General features: G+C 55.1%; 3 protein-coding genes across 3 annotated transcripts in view; all 3 read left to right on the forward strand.

Annotated features, from left to right (window-relative positions):
- Nucleotides 1-1,266: 1,266 nt before the first annotated feature.
- Nucleotides 1,267-5,836, forward strand: LOC131584262 (protocadherin gamma-B5-like). Its single transcript, XM_058849170.1, has 2 exons — nucleotides 1,267-4,089; nucleotides 5,626-5,836. The coding sequence occupies exons 1-2, from the start codon at nucleotides 1,610-1,612 to the stop codon at nucleotides 5,834-5,836; spliced, it is 2,691 nt and encodes an 896-aa protein (XP_058705153.1). The 5' UTR covers nucleotides 1,267-1,609.
- The window catches only part of LOC131584263 (uncharacterized), a 49,828-nt gene continuing 36,879 nt past the window's right edge, over nucleotides 5,681-18,629 (forward strand). Inside the window, exon 1 of the mRNA XM_058849171.1 lies at nucleotides 5,681-6,434. Within this exon, the coding sequence (XP_058705154.1) occupies nucleotides 6,090-6,434 (345 nt within the window). The 5' untranslated portion in view covers nucleotides 5,681-6,089. The remainder of the gene's footprint in view (nucleotides 6,435-18,629) is intronic.
- LOC131583950 (protocadherin gamma-B5-like) lies at nucleotides 15,102-18,491 on the forward strand. Its single transcript, XM_058848594.1, has 2 exons — nucleotides 15,102-17,720; nucleotides 18,486-18,491. Exons 1-2 carry the CDS (start codon nucleotides 15,243-15,245, stop codon nucleotides 18,489-18,491), a joined length of 2,484 nt encoding a protein of 827 aa, XP_058704577.1. The 5' UTR covers nucleotides 15,102-15,242.

Raw genomic sequence — 18,629 nt, forward strand, 5'->3', positions numbered from 1 at the left:
GAACATGTGAGCTGTGCAGAAGAACTGAAGGAGTTTGGTGTTGTAGCATGGAGAAAAGATCCCTGTGTGTAGACTTCTGGCAGTGTTCTTTTGGGGTTTCTTGCTGTTCCAATTTAGAAATGAGGTCATAGGAAATATTGACAGAGTTCTTTTTACCAGGTCCAGTGGTCATAGGACAGCAGGGAAGTGTTTTTAAGTAAGAGAAGGGAGGTTTAGATTATGAGAAAATTTACACTGTGGTTAGTAAGAAACTGGAACATACAGCCCAGAGAAGTTTTGGGTATGTCTGCAAGTTTCAAGCTTAGGAGAAAGAGTTCCTGCTCATGGCAGAGATGTCAGTTCATTGACCTTGAAAGAAGGTTTATGTAGGAAAGTGAAAAGAGTGGTTAGCTCTATGAAGGACTCAGAATTACTTTGCACATTCCATTGTCAAGTGCTTGGATATGGACATGTAGATGAAAGAATCTTAATGAGTCAAAAAGAACTAAAAATATTATTCTGGTATCTTTGCATAGAAATGGCTTACAGTGCTTTAGGATGATCTATATCTCAGATTAATTCATCCCGGGTAATGAAGGACAAACCAGGATATGTGACAATTTGCAAAAATCTTTTGAAGTCTTCCCTATTATATAATTTATTTCTGTTGTAGGTGAATTATGTTTTTATGAACAGCCGCTGAATTCCATTCTTTACTGCTGTGCCATGACTATTTTACTACTGAGTGTTCAATCAAAACAATAGTTTTGCAACTGAGAACAATGGCCTAAGATCACATCTGGGATAGAATGGCCTTGGAGTGGAAACAACTTGAATGAGTCAGAAACAAAGGACTAAATGTTATTCTGCTGTCACTGCATAGGGGTTGCTTACATAGTTTTACGCTGATCTATATCCCATATTACTTCATCCCAAGTCATGAAAGAACAATTCAAGATATGGGAGAATGGTGCAGAAAACCTCTTCAAGTAGTCCCCATATTATTTTTTATTGCTACCATAAATGTGTCACGATTTTATTAAGGGCAGCTGAATTCCGCTATTAACTGATGAGCCACGAATATTTGGTACTGAGTGTTCAATGAAAGCAATTGTTTTGCGACTGAAAAGAATGGCCTAAGATGACATCATGGATAGAATGGGGTTGTAGTGGAATGGAGCAGGAGCTTGTGTGCTTGGTGTTTGCAGCGGAGGAGCGAGGCCGGAGGCGGTGCAGCCGCTGAGGCCCGGCCCAAGGCGGGCCCCGTTGAGCGCGGCCATCGGGCGGCTGCAGTGGCGTGGCGGCGCCTCCGGGTGCCGCTGTTGGCCGCCGCCTCCCGGCGCTGGAGCCGCCGCCGCCGCCGCCGCAGCGTCCTGCCCCCGCAGGCTGCTCGCTCGGCCGGCGCCGGCCAGAGCGGCAGCGGCAGCGGCAGCAGCAGCGGCGAGAGGCGGCTTTGGTGCGGCTTTGTTGCGTGGCTTGTCGGGGAGCAGCGGCGTGGTTGTGGGGCCGAGCGGGCTGTGTTTGGTGCGGCTTTGGCCCGTGCGCTGTGTGGCGAGAGCGGCGTGAAGGGAGGCAGGGCAGCGGCAGGAGGCAGGAGCTTGGCGAGCGGCGGCGGCGGCGGCGGGCGAGAATGGCGGTGAGGCGGCGGCAGAGGCGCGGGCCGGGCGGCGGGCGAGCGCTGCTGGCCGCGGTGCTGCTGTGCGTGTGGTGGCGGGCGGCGGGCGAGCGGCTCCGCTACGCCATCCCCGAGGAGCTGGGCAGAGGCTCGCTCGTGGGGCCGCTGGCGCGGGACCTGGGGCTGAGCGCGGACGAGCTGCCGGCGCGCAAGCTGCGGCTGAGCGAGGAGAAGCAATACTTCACGGTGAATGAGGAGAACGGCAACATGTACGTGAACGAGAGGCTGGACCGGGAGGAGATGTGCGGAGAGTCGCCGACTTGTTCTGTTGCATTTGAGGCTCTAGTTCACAATCCCCTGAACGTTTTCGATGTGGAGGTGTCCATCGAGGACGTGAATGACAACTCCCCTGCTTTCAGCAAGGCTGCTGTGGACCTGGAGATCGATGAGTGGACACTTCCCGGTGCTCGTTTTCCTCTGGAGATGGCGCGAGATGCAGACGAAGGAAGCAATTCGCTGCTGACTTACCAGCTCACCAGCAATCCGTTCTTCAGTTTGGCCTTAAATGAGAACCCCGGTGGAAGGAAGCAACCGGAATTGGTGCTGGAGAGAGCATTGGACAGGGAGAAGCAGAGCTCCTTTGAGTTGGTCCTTATGGCAGTGGATGGTGGCGATCCCATAAGATCCGGGACTGTCCAGGTTCGTATCAATGTGACAGATGCCAACGACAACTCACCCGTGTTCAGCAAAAGAGTCTACGAGGCGCGAGTGGCGGAGAATGTACCTGTGGGGTCGGTGGTGCTGCAAGTACGGGCAACAGATGCAGATGTAGGTTCGAACGGGCGAGTGTCCTACTCTTTTGGCAGCGTCCCAGACGCTGTCAGGGCGTTGTTCACTATTGACGGTGAGAGAGGGGAGGTTCTGACAGCGGGTCTCCTCGATTTCGAGGAGACCAAAAAATATATTTTCGGTGTGGAGGCGAGAGACGGGGGCGGGCTCAGCACCCACTGCGAAGTGCAAATAGACATCACAGACGAGAATGACAACGCGCCCGAGATCACCATTCTATCCCTGTCCAGTCCCGTGCCCGAGGACGCACCGGTCGGAACCGTGGTGGCCGTGCTGAAAGTGCGGGACAGAGACTCCGGCGAGAACGGTCAGGTGTCGTGCGAGCTGTCGGGGGAGGCGGCGCTGTCGATGGTGGCGTCGTCGGGCGGCTCGTACAAGGTGGTGACGGCGAGCGCGCTGGACCGCGAGCAGGCGTGGGAGCAGCGCGTGACGGTGGTGGCCCGGGACCGGGGCAGGCCGTCGCTGTGGAGCAGCAGGGAGCTGGTGCTGGAGGTGTCGGACGTGAACGACAACGCGCCGGTGTTCGAGGAGGCGGCGTACAGCGCGTACGTGGCGGAGAACAACGCGGCGGGCGCGCTGGTGCTGCGCGTGCAGGCGCGGGACGCGGACGCGGGCGCCAACGGGCGCGTGAGCTACTGGCTGGCGGGCGGCAGCGCGGGCGCGGCGGGCGCGGCGCCGCTGGTGTCGGTGGAGGCGCGGAGCGGCGCGCTGTACGCGCAGCGCTCCTTCGACTACGAGCAGTGCCGCGAGTTCGCGGTGGCCGTGCGGGCGCAGGACGGCGGCTCGCCGGCGCGCAGCTCCACGGCCACGGTGCGCGTCTTCGTGCTGGACCGCAACGACAACGCGCCGCGGGTGCTCTGGCCGGCGGCAGCGGCGGCGGGAGAGGCGGCGGGAGAGGCGTCGTCTCCGTTCGAGGTGGTTCCGCGGTCGGCCGAGGCCGGCTACCTGGTGGCCAAGGTGGTGGCGGTGGACGCGGACGCGGGGCGCAACGCGTGGCTGTCGTACGAGCTGGTGCAGGCGTCGGAGCCGGCGCTGTTCCGCGTGGGGCTGCACAGCGGCGAGGTGCGCACGGCGCGGGCCGTGTCCGAGCGGGACGCGGCCAAGCAGCGTGTGGTGGCCGTGGTGAAGGACCACGGGCAGCCGGCGCTGTCGGCCACGGCCACGCTGCACGTGGTGCTGGCCGAGAGCTTGCAGGAGGCGCTGCCGGAGCTGAGCGAGCGGCCGGCGGGCGCCGAGGCGGCGGCGGCGGCCGAGCTGCAGTTCTACCTGGTGCTGGCGCTGGCGCTGCTGTCGGCGCTCTTGGTGCTGAGCGTGGCGCTGGCCGTGGTGGCGCGGCTACGCTGGGCCGGGCCGCCCGCCGTGCTGCGCTGCCTGGGCGCGCAGCGCCTCTCGCTGGCCGGCGCCGCCTTCCCGGCCGACTTCTGCGAGGGCACCTTGCCCTACTCCTACAACCTGTGCGTGCCGCCGCCGGCCCGCGCCGTGCCCGAGGCCGCTTGGCCGCCGCCGGTGCCGCCGGTGCAGGCGGTGCCCGTCCTGTCGGCGGAGGATCTTCTGGGCGGCGATTCCTGCGAGAAGCCGAGCCCGAGCAGTAACGTCGTCGTGGGAGAGCCGCCCGCCGATGCTGCTGCACTGCAGGTCTGTGAAATGTGCGCTTCTTGTGGTTTTAAAACTTTACTAAAACCTCGTTTTCTTTTTCCGGCTCTTCCCTGTGTGGTGTCAGTGGGGACTCGTCATCTGGGTCTCGATGTAGTGTCGGAGGTTTTTAATTTTTCCTGTAACAGATTCAGCTGACAGGCTTTGACTTTAGCTCTCCTTTCTGCTCGTAGCAGCGTTTCTCATTGTTTCTCTGTGATTCCTGAGATTGAAGTTTTTGCTTTTGTGAGTTGCACAGTCCTGTCTCTGTGATGGAGTGAATTAAGGAACGGGTAATGTCCCGTCCATGCAGATCAGGAAGCACTTGGTTCTTTCTTGGTCACAGGTTCATCTTCAGCTTCGAGGTTTTGTCTTTAGCACTTGAGTTCAGTAAATTGGAAAGTGCTGGCACTACTGAATGCAGGTTAGTGTTCTGTGGGAGGACAACTGCTGATTCTGCAAGATGAGAAAAAGCACGGGCACCGGGTGTAGGAGCTTTTGTCCTTGACTGCTTTGTTCATAAAGGCTGTGCTTGGAACCCGTGTACAGCTTTAAACAGATCCGTTCGTTAAACTTTGTTTAGTTCCGGGTGTATTTTGAAAGAAAATGAATGTGCAAAGTTAATTTCTCCATTCTGAGTGAAAATAGATTTTTTGTCAGTCATTTTGGGTAAGATTAGAATAGTGAGTCTGCACGGCTTTCTTGAAGCGTCCTGGCTGGCTGTTGGCTATGTTTTTTGCTCTTCACGATCTTTATTTTATACGCAGTGAGTGTTGAATGATTGCTGTTTCACAGATTTTTATTTTTTTAATCCTCGTTACATAGAGAATTTGAGGGATACAGTAGAACTCGGATATATCGAGAGCAGCAAAATTCTGCAGTTCTGTTGTCTAGGAGAGACATCTGAGATAGGGAGGGATCACATATGAGGGAGACAGTAAAGACGACGGTTTAAGTACTTGAATCATTCCCATTTGCATATTGATTAGTGGTCAGAAATGTTTCAAAATCACAATTGTACTGTTTTTCTATTGTTCTATAAATCCTTTCATGGAAACACATCGCATCAGCGTCGTTAAGAAATACATAGATGAATAGTTTACCAACGAGCTGGAATGCTTTAGACATTGATTTCAGAAAAAAAAAAAAAAAAAACAACCATGAAATGAATTCATTAAATGTTAGTATCTGAAAAGTCAGGACATAGTAGTTTTCTCTTTGGAAGGGGTAAAAATTACCTGAAGTCCAGAAATTCCCTTTGAGAGTTTTAGCTGAATCTTTTTTGTAACTGAAATTCAGCCCGGTGACAGTTAGGTCCCTGACTTAAAGACGCATGCAATTGCTCTCGTCCGGTTTGTGTTAACGAACCTGATAATTGTGTTTTTTCGCGATATGGAATCCTCCCGTTTTCCCTCTGAGAGCCTGTTGTTGAAGATGCTTTTGAACAAAAAGCATAAGGCTAACAATAAGCTGCAAAACGGAATATGTAAAATGTGTTTTAATTTACGGATAAATACATTATTCAGTGCTAGTGTCCCGTGCGGTTAAAGAACCGCGCTCACGGAATATCTGTGGCTTCCTCCCGATCGTGATGCCCTGGAGGATCAAAGGCGAGATGGGCTGGAGAAAAGCGGAGGCAGGAGATCGTGGCGGGACGGAAAGCGGCGTGTGGGTGGCGAGTGGTCCCTGTTTGTAGGCAGGCAGGGCGGGCAGCGCTCGGTGGCTGCAGTGCCGGGAGGAGGCTGCGGGCGCCGCTGTTGACCGAGAGGAGCGAGAGGAGGATCGGAGCGCTGGCGGCAGCCCCGCCCGCTGCGGCCAGGCTGGATCGCTGGATCGCTGGATTGGTGGGTGGGCAGGCCGGGCGGCGGTGTGCGATCGTGCTGCCGGTGCGGATCCGTGCGGCGGAGAGGCGGCGGAGGCTGGGGCAGGGCCCGGGAGCGGAGAGGCCGGTGGGAAAGGTCAGCAAGCGCTGGGAGCTGAGCAGCAGCGGCAGCGGGGAGCTAAGTTGTCGGAGATGAGCTGGGCGGGGAGGCGCTGGGGCCGGCGGCAGCGAGCTGTGCTCTGGGCCGTCCTGCTGGCGGCGTGGGAGGCGGCGTGGGGGCAGCTGCGCTACTCGGTGCCCGAGGAGCTGCCCAAGGGCTCGTTCGTGGGCGACGTGGCCAAGGACCTGGGGCTGCAGCTGCCGGAACTCAGAGATCGCGGTGCACGCATTATAGAAAGAGGTCGGACGCAGTATTTCACTGTTCAAGGGAAGACGGGCCATTTAGTGACGGCGGAGAGGATCGACAGAGAGCAGCTGTGCGAGAGTGTGCAGCAATGCGTGCTGCGCTGTGAGCTGATCGTGGAGGGGGAAATGAAGGTTTATGATATAGAAGTAGAAATCAAGGACATAAACGATAATGCGCCCAGTTTCCAAGAGGCAGAAATAGAGCTCAGAATGAGCGAGACGACAGCCCCGGGGTCGCGGTTTCCCCTGCCAGATGCTCATGACCCGGACTGGGGCCGGAATTCCGTGCAGAGCTACGAGCTGAGCGGTGACGAGCACTTCTCGCTGGCCGTGCAGGCGGGCCCCGGCGGCGATCAGCGTCCCGAGCTGGTGCTGGCCAAGGCGCTGGACCGGGAGGAGGCGGCGTTTCACGAGCTGGTGCTGAGGGCGATGGACGGCGGCGATCCGGCACGGACGGGCACGGCTCGGATCCGTGTGACCGTGGTGGACGCGAACGACAACGCGCCCGTGTTCAGTCAGGCGGAGTACACGGTGCGTGTGCCCGAGGACGTGCCCGTGGGCTCTGTCCTCGTCACCGTCACGGCCACGGACGCCGACGAGGGTGCGAATGGATATGTGAAATACTCATTGAAGAAAATAACAGAAAAAGTCACGAAGGTATTCCATCTGGACGTTAACACAGGCGCCATCACGCTATTGCGTAGCCTGGACCACGAGGAAGGCGACTCCTACGAACTGGAGTTGCAGGCACATGATGGCGGAGGCCTTTTCGACACGGCAAAACTTACGGTAACTGTAACAGACGTCAACGACAACGCACCCGAACTCACCGTATCGTCGGCGCTGAGTGAGATCTCAGAGGATGCGCCATCGGGGACCGTGGTTGCCCTACTGCACGTGGAGGACCGAGACTCAGGAGCCAACGGCGAGGTGCGCTGCACGCTTGACAGGGGTGTCCCGTTCCGGCTGGAGAAATCCCATAAGGATTACTACCGTGTAGTGACAGCGAGAGAGCTGGACCGGGAGCAGGTGTCGGAGTACAACGTGACGGTGCGGGCGGCCGACGGCGGGTCGCCGTCGCTGCAGAGCAGCGCGGTGCTGGCGCTGCGGGTGCTGGACGTGAACGACAACGCGCCGGTGTTCGCGGAGGAGCGCTACAGCGCGCGTGTGTGGGAGAACAACGCGGCGGGCGCGCTGGTGCTGACGGTGCGCGCCACGGACGCGGACTGGGGGCAGAACGCGCGCGTGCGGTACCGGCTGGCGGAGGGGCGGGTGCGGGGCGCGGCGCTGTCGTCGTACGTGTCGGTGCAGGCGGAGACGGGCGCGCTGTACGCGCTGCGCTCCTTGGACTACGAGGAGGTGCGCGAGCTGCGGCTGTGGGTGCGTGCGGAGGACGGCGGCGCGCCGGCGCTGAGCAGCAACGTGTCGGTGGTGCTGGTGATCGTGGACGAGAACGACAACGCGCCGCAGGTGCTGTACCCGCCGCTGTCTCGGGCGGCGGGCTCGGGCGGCGCGTGGTCGGGCGTGGAGCTGGCGCCGCGCTGGTCGGAGCCCGGCGCGCTGGTGGCCAAGGTGGTGGCGGTGGACGCGGACGCGGGGCAGAACGCGTGGCTGTCGTACGAGCTGGCCAAGGCGACGGAGCCGGGGCTGTTCCGCGTGGGGCTGCACAGCGGCGAGGTGCGCACGGCGCGCTCGCCGCTGGCCCGCGACGCGGCGCGCCAGAGCCTGGTGGTGCTGGTGAAGGACCACGGGCGGCCGGCGCTGTCGGCCACGGCCACGCTGAGCGTGCTGCTGGCCGAGAGCGTGGCCGAGCTGCTGGCCGAGCTGGGCAGCGCGGCCGAGGCGGCGGCGCCGGGCGAGCCGGCCGGCAGCCTGACGCGCTGGCTCGTGCTGGCCGTGGCCGCCGTGTCGTGCCTCTTCCTCGCCTTCCTGCTGCTGCTGCTGGCGCTGCGCCTGCGCCGCTGGCGCCGCCAGCACCTGCTGCCGGCTCAGAGCGGCGCCTTGCGCGGCGTGCCCGTGTCGCACTTCGTGGGCATCGACGGCGTGCGCGCCTTCCTGCAGTCCTACTCGCACGACGTGTCGCTCACGGCCGACTCGCGCAAGAGCCAGCTGCGCTTCTCGGCCGCCAGCTGCTGCGACACCCTCCCGGCGCGGCCTCTGCCCGACGAGCCCGCGCCGCTGCTCGGCGACGAGGACCCTGCCGCCGCCCTGCCCGCCGATCCCGCCGCTCCCTCGGTGAGTTGCTCTGGGCACGTTTTCTCCGACACTCATGCTTCCTCCTGATGCTCCCGTGTCCTTTCCCCACCCTCTTCTCTGCCTTGCCTTGGAGATTTTGCTTCCAAGCGAGGTCGAGTTTCCCTCGGTGACTTTCTTATGGCTGGTGCCCGTTGGTGTCGTTGTTTGGACATGGGGTCTGTGGTCAGCCTTGCAGTTAGTGGAGAAGGAAGGAGGGAGAAGGCTGCTGCTGGCAGGCTGTTCGTTCGGTCGTGAGTTTGGGTGTTTCTCAGGTTGGAGTTGTTTTCCGCTCTGTCACATGTGCTGTGGAGAATCATTGGTGCTGTTACAACTCGTGATGCATCTCGTTATGAAGAAATGCGACTTTTTATGAGGCTCATGTGTCGTCCCCTCACGACTTGTGCTGGAATAGGTTGAATGTGTCTTGATCAAATTGCTGATGGCTTTGCGTGGAACTTCTCTGCACTTTGTTCTCAGACTTTATGATTCTCCACCATTCATAGTAGAGGTCATCAGGAAAAGTCTTTGCATCATCCATGCTTTGATCTTTGTCCTCAACAGGGGATATGGCCGGGCAAAAAGTGTTCCTTGATGATGTCTGTGTGCCGGTTTTGAAGATGAAGGATGCTGTTTGAAAAGGCTGTGTGTGTATATATGTGTTGAAGGAAATGCAGGAGGAAATGGCATAACTGCTTTGTTTCTTTCTTGTTTTTGAAGGTAGAGCTCTGTCAAACTGAGCTGGATGAGCCCTGGCTTTAAATTATTTGTCAAGGCAAGAGAATTGGCTGGATGGGAAGGGAGAGATTCAATTTGCAGCAGGAGAGAGAAGGTGGGCATAATTCCCCCTGTGCAGATATTCACTGAGTCCGTCTCTCTTGGAAGACTGCTCGGCTTTTCCTTTTAGAGCTATGAAGTCTCTTCCCAGAACTTGAGTGAGCAGGCAAATGTCGCTTCCATAGTGCAGAGGTGGAAAGATGGCTGTGTGAAATTGGTGGTGTGAAGAGAAATGGTGTGGGGAACTGGGCCTCCAGTGTCACGTGTTTTGAAGCTGTGTGGGTGAAAGAAGGCCATGGATGATGGGAAGGGTTGGAAATTGGAGTTGTGTGAGCTGTGCATGAATGTCTGCTGCAAGCCTGAAGGGAATGTTTTCCTCCATTCCCTGTCCAATTCCTATCTCCAGCATGAACCAGCATGGGGTTTTCCCTGTGAATGTAATAGTCTAGAAGATCTGTGTAGCAGGTGGGTGGAGAACCCTGGGAGGTTCTTCCAAAGTATTTGCATCCAATCATAATTGTGTCACTGAAAAGCTTCACTTTGTGCTTATGGAAGATGCCGTATGGGAAGAGCAAGCAATGTCTTCAGAGCCTGTAACCAACGTTATTGATCTTTTGCTGTGAGTTATATAACCCAGAAGAGTGTTGGGAGCTGTTCCATCCTGCAGGTGTAAACTTTCTGTCTCACTCTTCTGATGATCTGAAGATGGTTCTTTCATGTTTAAAGGTGAAAGGAGAGAGACTTTCATAGACAGGTTTCTGGAAATTGTCTCTGTAAGGAATGCTTTTTCATGTCCCGTGGTTTGAGTGAGAAGTCAAATATTATCCATGGTAAGTGGATCCTGTGTGAGCCAGTTTCCTTTTGGTGGAGTCTGTGTAAATTCTGAAGATCTGTGATAAGCATGTCAGCTGTGAAGGGTTATGGGGGAGTGTTGGGGATGTGGTGTGTGAGGAGGTAGTGGAGGAGACATGGCATGTGTTGTGTTGATGCCCAGGGCTATTGCTGGCCTGATGAAAATGGGTCAGGAGGAGTCTCATGATTTGATCTTGTGTGGTTTTGACTCAAATGGCGCAGTTTGTGTTCCATATTCTGTTGCATCAAGAGTGGTGGTCACCCATGTTGTGAGGAGTGGATGTGGTGAAGAATGGTGATGTTGGCTTTGAGGTGATGCTTGGATGGCTGGGTCTTTGCCAGAGCTGCTGAAAATTGATGGCCTCTGTAACATTTTACACGTGTTCCAATAATTGTGTGGAACAGCATAACCTCATTTGTGATGCTTGGGATCTGAGAAGCTGTGCACACAATTTTTTTCTAATGATGTCTGTATGTAAAATTTGCTTTCATGTTCTCTTTAGAGAGAGAGAAGAAGTCTGTCTATGCAGAGACAGGGCCTGTGCTGGAGTTCACTGTGATATAGTTCCAAATGAATGAATGAATGTTGTCAAGGTCTGTTTGTTCTAGTAGTTAGATGAGGCTGAGAGTTGTAGTTCCAAGGTTTTTCTTTGTCTTCCTATGCAAGGAAATGAGTGTCTGGTGTGTGTGTATTGATCTCCTGTGTGAGGCGTCCTGTGCATTCGTTACAATCGAGTTTCCTGTGTTGTGTATGTAGTACAGTTGAGACAATCTGAAATGTGAGGCCATGATGGATACTCTGCTGGTGTTTTTCCATTCTTGGCTGGCTTGATTAACTTTTTTTGGATGATTGGTTGGTTTGGGTTGGGTTTGGTTGTGTTGGTTGTTTGCTTGTTATCGCTTTTTTTTTTGTTATGGAGTAAAATTTATTCTCATTGCGCCTCCCAATCCTTCAAGCTCCAGACCATAAAATTATCCTGTATTGAGAGTGTCTGTCATCCATACCTTGAAGCTGTGAATGTAATCATAGAATCACAGAAACACAGAGCTGTAGAATGGTTTGTGTTGAAAAGGAGCATCAAGATCACCTCCTTCCAACTCCTCTGCCATGGGCAGGGACATCTTCCAGCAGAGCAGCTTCTTCAGAGCCCCACCCAGCTTGACACTGAATATTTAATTTAAGAAATACAACTTCATAAATATTCTTTTTGCAAAAGTGGTGTTTTCTCTGTATGCAACTGTACATATAGAGCCACAATTCCTGTGTGTGACCTCCATTATCCATCTGTTTCTCTTTGCAACATTGTGATCTAGAGTTTCTTCAGAGTTGTAATTGCACTTTCATTCAGGCCCTCCTTTGCAGAATGGCTGCAATTTATTTTTACAATTCTGGTCACTAGTTTGAAAATTGAAGCAGTGATTTTTTAGCACATTTTTACTTCAGCGTCCCAGGTAAGAACTGTGTGTGGGGAATAGGAAGAAAAGGAAGCAGAAGCAACTCCATAATCTGTTGTAAGTTGTCAGAAGATTTAACTTGAGAAAGAATCTGAAGAGAAGCTGTATAAAATGGTGGTTTCATATTTGTGCAAGGTGATCCGGCCATGAAGTAGAAGAAGGTCATTGAGGTGAGGATTGATTCTTCAAACAAAGCCCCCTATCCTCTGTGCAGTGAAATTCTTTCGAGCCACGCTTGAGACCTTGGGGAATTCCAGGTGCTCTCAGGGATGAATTTTAGGGTCTGAAATAAAGGCCTTAATGACTTCACTGTTATCATGTCTGACAACTTGTTGTCTTCTAGTACTTCCTAGCCTTATATGATTAAAGCTTTGTGGTTTTCTGTATTTTTTGTTTTGTTCTGCATTGTTTTTCCTTGATTTTCCTTGTATGTGGGCCTACTTAAAATCATCAATAACCCATCTCTTTTTACTGACCTATGGTGTGTAACCATCTCCTTCTCTTGTTCATTGGGAGTGGAAGGCAGGAGATATGAGAGTGACTTTGTGTTCTGTTACTGTTGGCAGAAATAAAGATAAATATGACTTTAGCAGGCCTTGCATCTGTGTGGAACAGAACATGTGATGAGGACAGGGTGGAGATTCCCTGGAAGCCAATGGTTTGATGAGCCATTCTCCATTGGATGACCGCTAATCTTTTAGTGTGGTTGTTTATCCTTTGTGTGCTTTGGAATCCTTCAGTTCCTTCTCATACCGGTGGTGAGCAGAGAAATGTCCCTCCCTTCTGGCTGTGGCTGTAGTGCATTATCATCTCCTGATAAATGTGCCCAGGGAGGAGATGGCCACAAGCTAAAGTTTCCAGATGCATGGTGGAGAAGGAAAAGAAGAGAGGGGAGCTGTGAGTGTGAGGCCAGAGAAGAAGTGGGTCATTGCCTTGCTTGTCCCATGTCATAGATCCCCCAAGGCTGTGCCTGATGGAGTAGGGTGTGCTTTGAGTTGCTTGTGTAGAGCAAGGGAGACCTACAAAGTGTTATTGCCTCTGTTAATTTCTATGTGTTTGTAACTCTTGCATTTCTTGTTGTCATGAGCTGAAGCTCAGCGTGTCTGATCTCCTGTGGAAGGTCTCCTGTGTCCCAATTGTCTGAGTGCAGGTGGAGTTCCCTCACCCACCTGAGATGTTTAGAGGTGTAAAGAGGAAGGGTTTCCTAAGCACATGTGTGCTCAGCCAGGAACACTTTGTGGTGTAATAATGCAGAATCATCTCTGCTGCAGTCGTCCAAGTGCAGAGCGGCCACCCAGGCCAGCCAAGACTTTCTGGGACAGAGCAGGGGCCAGTGGGAGAACGTGTGCACTGTACTCCACATCATCACGCAGAGGAACTTGCTGGACAATGGTCTGGAGGCTGTTAAATGGCTGAGGAACAGGTTGGAGAGTTACAGGCAATGGCTCAATGTGCAGGTGGAAAGCAGTAACTGGTGCTGTCCCTCAAGTTTCCTTAGTAGGACCAGTCCTGCTGAGTGGCTTCATGGACAATGGGATTGAGTGAACGTTCAGAAAATTTTCAGCTGACAGCAAGTGGAGTTGACTGACGAAAGGGCAGAGATGCCAGCATGGGACAGGCTGGAGAAGTGGCCCCATGCAAACATCCTGAAGTTGAAGAGGGCCAAGTGGCTGGTCCTGCACGTGGGTTAGGGCAATCCCCAGTTTACACAGAGAGTAGGGGACAGGGAAGAGGTGTGCAGAGAAGTCCTTTGGGTTCTTGGTTGGTGATTAGATGGGACATGAGCTGCCAGTTGGCACCTGCTGCTCCAATTGTGTCCTGCACTGCATGACAGGTCCTCTGCCCAGCAGCTGGTTGGAGCAGGTCCTTCCTCCACTCCCAAATCTTTTTGTGAGACTGTAGACTGCATGCAGATGTTTGGCCAGTATCCCAAATGGCCATGGTGGAGTGTTGAGAAGGATGATGGAAGTGGTCTGAGGGTTGGAACATGTGAGCTGTTCAGAGGGACGGAAGGAGTTTAGGTGTTGTAGCATGGAGAAAAGATCCCTGTTTGTGGACTTGTGGTAGTGTTCTTTTGGGATTTTGTGCTGTTCCAATTTACAAATGAGCTTATAGGAAATATTGACGGAGTTCTTTTTACCAGGGCCATTGTTCATAGGACAGCAGAGAAGTGTTTTTCACTAAGAGAAGGGAGGTTTTGATTAGGAGAAATCTTTCCTGTTTGGTTTGTGGGAAACTGGAACATACAGCCCTGAGAAGTTTTGGATATGACTGCAAATTTGAAACCTAGGAGAAAGTCTTCCTGCTCATGGCAGAGGTGTCAGCTCATTGACCTTGAAAGAAGGTTTATGTAGGAGAGTGAAAAGAGTGGTTAGCTCTATGAAGGACTCAGAACTGCTTTGTGCTTTCCATTTTCAAGTGCTAAGATATGGTGATGTAGATGAAACAATCTTAATGAGTGAGAAAGAACTAAAAATATTATTGTGCTATCTTGGCATAGAAATGGCTTTCAGTGCATTAGGTTGATCTATATCTCAGATTAATTCATCCTGGATAATGAAGGACAAACCATGATATGTGACAATTTGCAAAAATCTCTTGAAGTCTTCCCTATTATATCATTTATTGTTACTGTACGAGTGCTATGTTTTTATTAAGAGCTGCTGAATTCCATTCTTTGCTGGTGTGCCATGAACATTTGGTACTGATTGTTCAATTAAAATAATTGTTTTGTGACTCAAAAAAATGGCCTAAGATCACATCTGGGATAGAATGGCCTTGGAGTGGAAACAACTTGAATGAGGAAGAAACAAAAGAGTAAAAGTTATTCTGCTATCACTGCATTGGATTTGCTTACATTGTTTTAGGCTGATCTATATCCCATATTACTTCATCCCAGATAATGAAGGACAATTCAAGACATGGGACAACAGTGCTGAAAAACTCTTCAAGTATTCCCAATATTATCGTTTATTGCTACTATAAATGTGTCACGATTTTATTAATGGTAGCTGAATTCTGGTATTAATTGAGGAGCCATGAATATATTGTTTCTGAGTATCAATGAAAGCAATTGTTTTGTGACTGAAAAGAATGGCCTAAGATCACATGGTGGATAGAATGTGGTTGTAGTGGAATGAGCAGGAGCTTGTGTGCTTGGTGTTTGCAGCGGAGGAGAGAGGCCGGAGGCGGTGCAGCCGCTGAGGCCCGGCCCAAGGCGGGCCCCGTTGAGCGCGGCCATCGGGCGGCTGCAGTGGCGTGGCGGCGCCTCCGGGTGCCGCTGTTGGCCGCCGCCTCCCGGCGCTGGAGCCGCCGCCGCCGCCGCCGCAGCGTCCTGCCCCCGCAGGCTGCTCGCTCGGCCGGCGCCGGCCAGAGCGGCAGCGGCAGCGGCAGCAGCAGCGGCGAGAGGCGGCTTTGGTGCGGCTTTGGTGCGGCTGTGGTGCGGCTGTGGTGCGGCTTTGTTGCGTGGCTTATCGGGGAGCAGCGGCGTGGTTGTGGGGCCGAGCGGGCTGTGTTTGGTGCGGCTTTGGCCCGTGCGCTGTGTGGCGAGAGCGGCGTGAAGGGAGGCAGGGCAGCGGCAGGAGGCAGGAGCTTGGCGAGCGGCGGCGGCGGCGGCGGGCGAGAATGGCGGTGAGGCGGCGGCAGAGGCGCGGGCCGGGCGGCGGGCGAGCGCTGCTGGCCGCGGTGCTGCTGTGCGTGTGGTGGCGGGCGGCGGGCGAGCGGCTCCGCTACGCCATCCCCGAGGAGCTGGGCAGAGGCTCGCTCGTGGGGCCGCTGGCGCGGGACCTGGGGCTGAGCGCGGACGAGCTGCCGGCGCGCAAGCTGCGGGTGGCGTCTGCCGGCAAGAAGCAGCTGAAATACTTCACGGTGAATGAGGAGAACGGCAATCTGTATGTGAACGAGAGGCTGGACCGGGAGGAGATGTGCGGCGAGTCAGCGTCCTGTTCTGTCAGCTTCGATGCGCTGGTGCAGAACCCGCCGAACATTTTCCACATCGTGGTGTCTATTGAGGATGTGAATGACAACTGCCCTGCCTTCAGCAAAGCTTCCCTGGACCTCGAGATTGATGAATGGACACTTCCAGGTTCTCGTTTTCCTCTGGAGATGGCTCGCGACGCCGACGTAGGAAGTAACTCCCTACTGACTTACCATCTATCCAGCAACCCGTTCTTCTCTCTCTTTATGAAAGAGAGGGCTGGTGGAAAGAAGCAGCCGGAATTAGTGCTGGAGAAAGAGATGGATCGAGAGAAGCAGAGTTCTTTTGAGTTGGTGCTGACCGTGGTGGACGGCGGGGATCCAGCGAGGTCTGGGAGTGTCCAGGTTCGAGTAAACGTGACGGACGCTAATGATAACCCTCCTGTATTTAACAAAATCATCTACGAAGCGCGAGTGGCGGAGAATCTGCCTGCGGGTTCCGTGGTGCTGCGGGTGACGGCGACAGATGCGGACGCGGGCTCCAACGGGCGAGTGTCCTACTCATTTGGCAGTGTCCCTGAATCCGTCAGGGCGTTGTTTGCTGTCGACAGCGAGAGCGGCGAGATCAAAACCGCCGGTCCTCTCGATTTCGAGGAAAAGAATAAATACATCTTCGGCCTCGAGGCGACTGACGGCGGCGGGCTCACCGACCACTGTGAAGTGCAAATCGACATCACAGACGAGAACGACAACGCGCCCGAGATCACCATTTTGTTGCTATCGAGTCCCGTGCCGGAGGACGCCCCAGTCGGCACCGTGGTGGCCCTGCTGAATGTGCACGATCCTGATTCTGGGGAGAACGGTCAGGTGTCGTGCGAGCTGTCGGGGGAGGCGGCGCTGTCGATGGTGGCGTCGTCGGGCGGCTCCTACAAGGTGATGACGGCGAGCGCGCTGGACCGCGAGCAGGCGTGGGAGCAGCGCGTGACGGTGGTGGCCAGCGACCGGGGCAGGCCGTCGCTGTGGAGCAGCAGGGAGCTGGTGCTGGAGGTGTCGGACGTGAACGACAACGCGCCGGTGTTCGAGGAGGCGGCGTACAGCGCGTACGTGGCGGAGAACAACGCGGCGGGCGCGCTGGTGCTGCGCGTGCAGGCGCGGGACGCGGACGCGGGCGCCAACGGGCGCGTGAGCTACTGGCTGGCGGGCGGCAGCGCGGGCGCGGCGGGCGCGGCGCCGCTGGTGTCGGTGGAGGCGCGGAGCGGCGCGCTGTACGCGCAGCGCTCCTTCGACTACGAGCAGTGCCGCGAGTTCGCGGTGGCCGTGCGGGCGCAGGACGGCGGCGCGCCGGCGCGCAGCTCCACGGCCACGGTGCGCGTCTTCGTGCTGGACCGCAACGACAACGCGCCGCGGGTGCTCTGGCCGGCGGCAGCGGCGGCGGCGGGAGAGGCGGCGGGAGAGGCGTCGTCTCCGTTCGAGGTAGTTCCACGCTCGGCCGAGGCCGGCTACCTGGTGGCCAAGGTGGTGGCGGTGGACGCGGACGCGGGGCGCAACGCGTGGCTGTCGTACGAGCTGGTGCAGGCGTCGGAGCCGGCGCTGTTCCGCGTGGGGCTGCACAGCGGCGAGGTGCGCACGGCGCGCGCCGTGTCCGAGCGGGACGCGGCCAAGCAGCGTGTGGTGGCCGTGGTGAAGGACCACGGGCAGCCGGCGCTGTCGGCCACGGCCACGCTGCACGTGGTGCTGGCCGAGAGCTTGCAGGAGGCGCTGCCGGAGCTGAGCGAGCGGCCGGCGGGCGCCGAGGCGGCGGCGGCGGCCGAGCTGCAGTTCTACCTGGTGCTGGCGCTGGCGCTGCTGTCGGCGCTCTTGGTGCTGAGCGTGGCGCTGGCCGTGGTGGCGCGGCTGCGGCGGGCCGGGCCGCCCGCCGTGCTGCGCTGCCTGGGCGCGCAGCGCTTCTCGCTGGCCGGCGCCGCCTTCCCGGCCGACTTCTGCGAGGGCACCTTGCCCTACTCCTACAACCTGTGCGTGCCGCCGCCGGCCCGCGCCGTGCCCGAGGCCGCTTGGCCGCCGCCGCCGGTGCCGGCGGTGCCTGTCCTGTCGGCGGAGGAGCTTCTGGGCGGCGATTCCTGCGAGAAGCCGAGCCCGAGCAGTAACGTCGTCGTGGGAGAGCCGCCCGCCGATGCTGCTGCACTGCAGGTCTGTGAAATGTGCGCTTCTTGTGGTTTTAAAACTTTACTAAAACCTCGTTTTCTTTTTCCGGCTCTTCCCTGTGTGGTTTCAGTGGGGACTCGTCATCTGGGTCTCGATGTTGTGTCGGAGGTTTTTAATTTTTTCTGTAACAGGTTCAGCTGACAGGCTTTGACTTTAGCTCTCCTTTCTGCTCGTTGCAGCGTTTCTCATTGTTTCTCTGTGATTCCTGAGATTGAAGTTTTTGCTTTTGTGAGTTGCACAGTCCTGTCTCTGTGATGGAGTGAATTAAGGAACGGGTAATGTCCCGTCCATGCAGATCAGGAAGCACTTGGTTCTTCCTTGGTCACAGGTTCATCTTCAGCTTCGAGGTTTTGTCTTTAGCACTTGAGTTCAGTAAATTGGAAAGTGCTGGCACTACTGAATGCAGGTTAGTGTTCTGTGGGAGGACAACTGCTGATTCTGCAAGATGAGAAAAAGCACGAGCACCGGGTGTAGGAGCTTTTGTCCTTGACTGCTTTGTTCATAAAGGCTGTGCTTGGAAGCCGTGTACAGCTTTAAACAGATCCGCTCGTTAAACTTTGTTTAGTTCGGGGTGTATTTTGAAAGAAAATGAATGTGCAAAGTTAATTTCTCCATTCTGAGTGAAAATAGATTTTTTTGTCAGTCATTTTGGGTAGGATTAGAATAGTGAGTCTGCACGGCTTTCTTGAAGCGTCCTGGCTGGCTGTTGGCTATGTTTTTTGCTCTTCATGATCTTTATTTTATACGCAGCTGTGAGTGTTGAATGATTGCTGTTTCAGAGATTTTTATTTTTATAATCCTCGTTACATAGAGAATTTGAGGGATACAGTAGAACTCGGATATATCGAGAGCAGCAAAATTCTGCAGTTCTGTTGTCTAGGAGAGACATCTGAG

This window comes from Poecile atricapillus, chromosome 13 (assembly GCF_030490865.1).
Source record: "Poecile atricapillus isolate bPoeAtr1 chromosome 13, bPoeAtr1.hap1, whole genome shotgun sequence".
Taxonomy (NCBI): domain Eukaryota; kingdom Metazoa; phylum Chordata; class Aves; order Passeriformes; family Paridae; genus Poecile; species Poecile atricapillus.

What these genes read in the sequence shown, in the direction of transcription:
- LOC131584262 (XM_058849170.1), top strand. Translation starts at nt 1,610, where the DNA reads ATGGCGGTGAGGCGGCGGCAGAGGCGCGGGCCGGGCGGCGGGCGAGCG. An exon ending in GCACTGCAGGTCTGTGAAAT is followed by an intron (nt 4,090 to 5,625) that starts GTGCGCTTCTTG and finishes GTGCGGTTAAAG; the next exon opens with AACCGCGCTCACGGAATATC.
- LOC131583950 (XM_058848594.1), top strand. Translation starts at nt 15,243, where the DNA reads ATGGCGGTGAGGCGGCGGCAGAGGCGCGGGCCGGGCGGCGGGCGAGCG.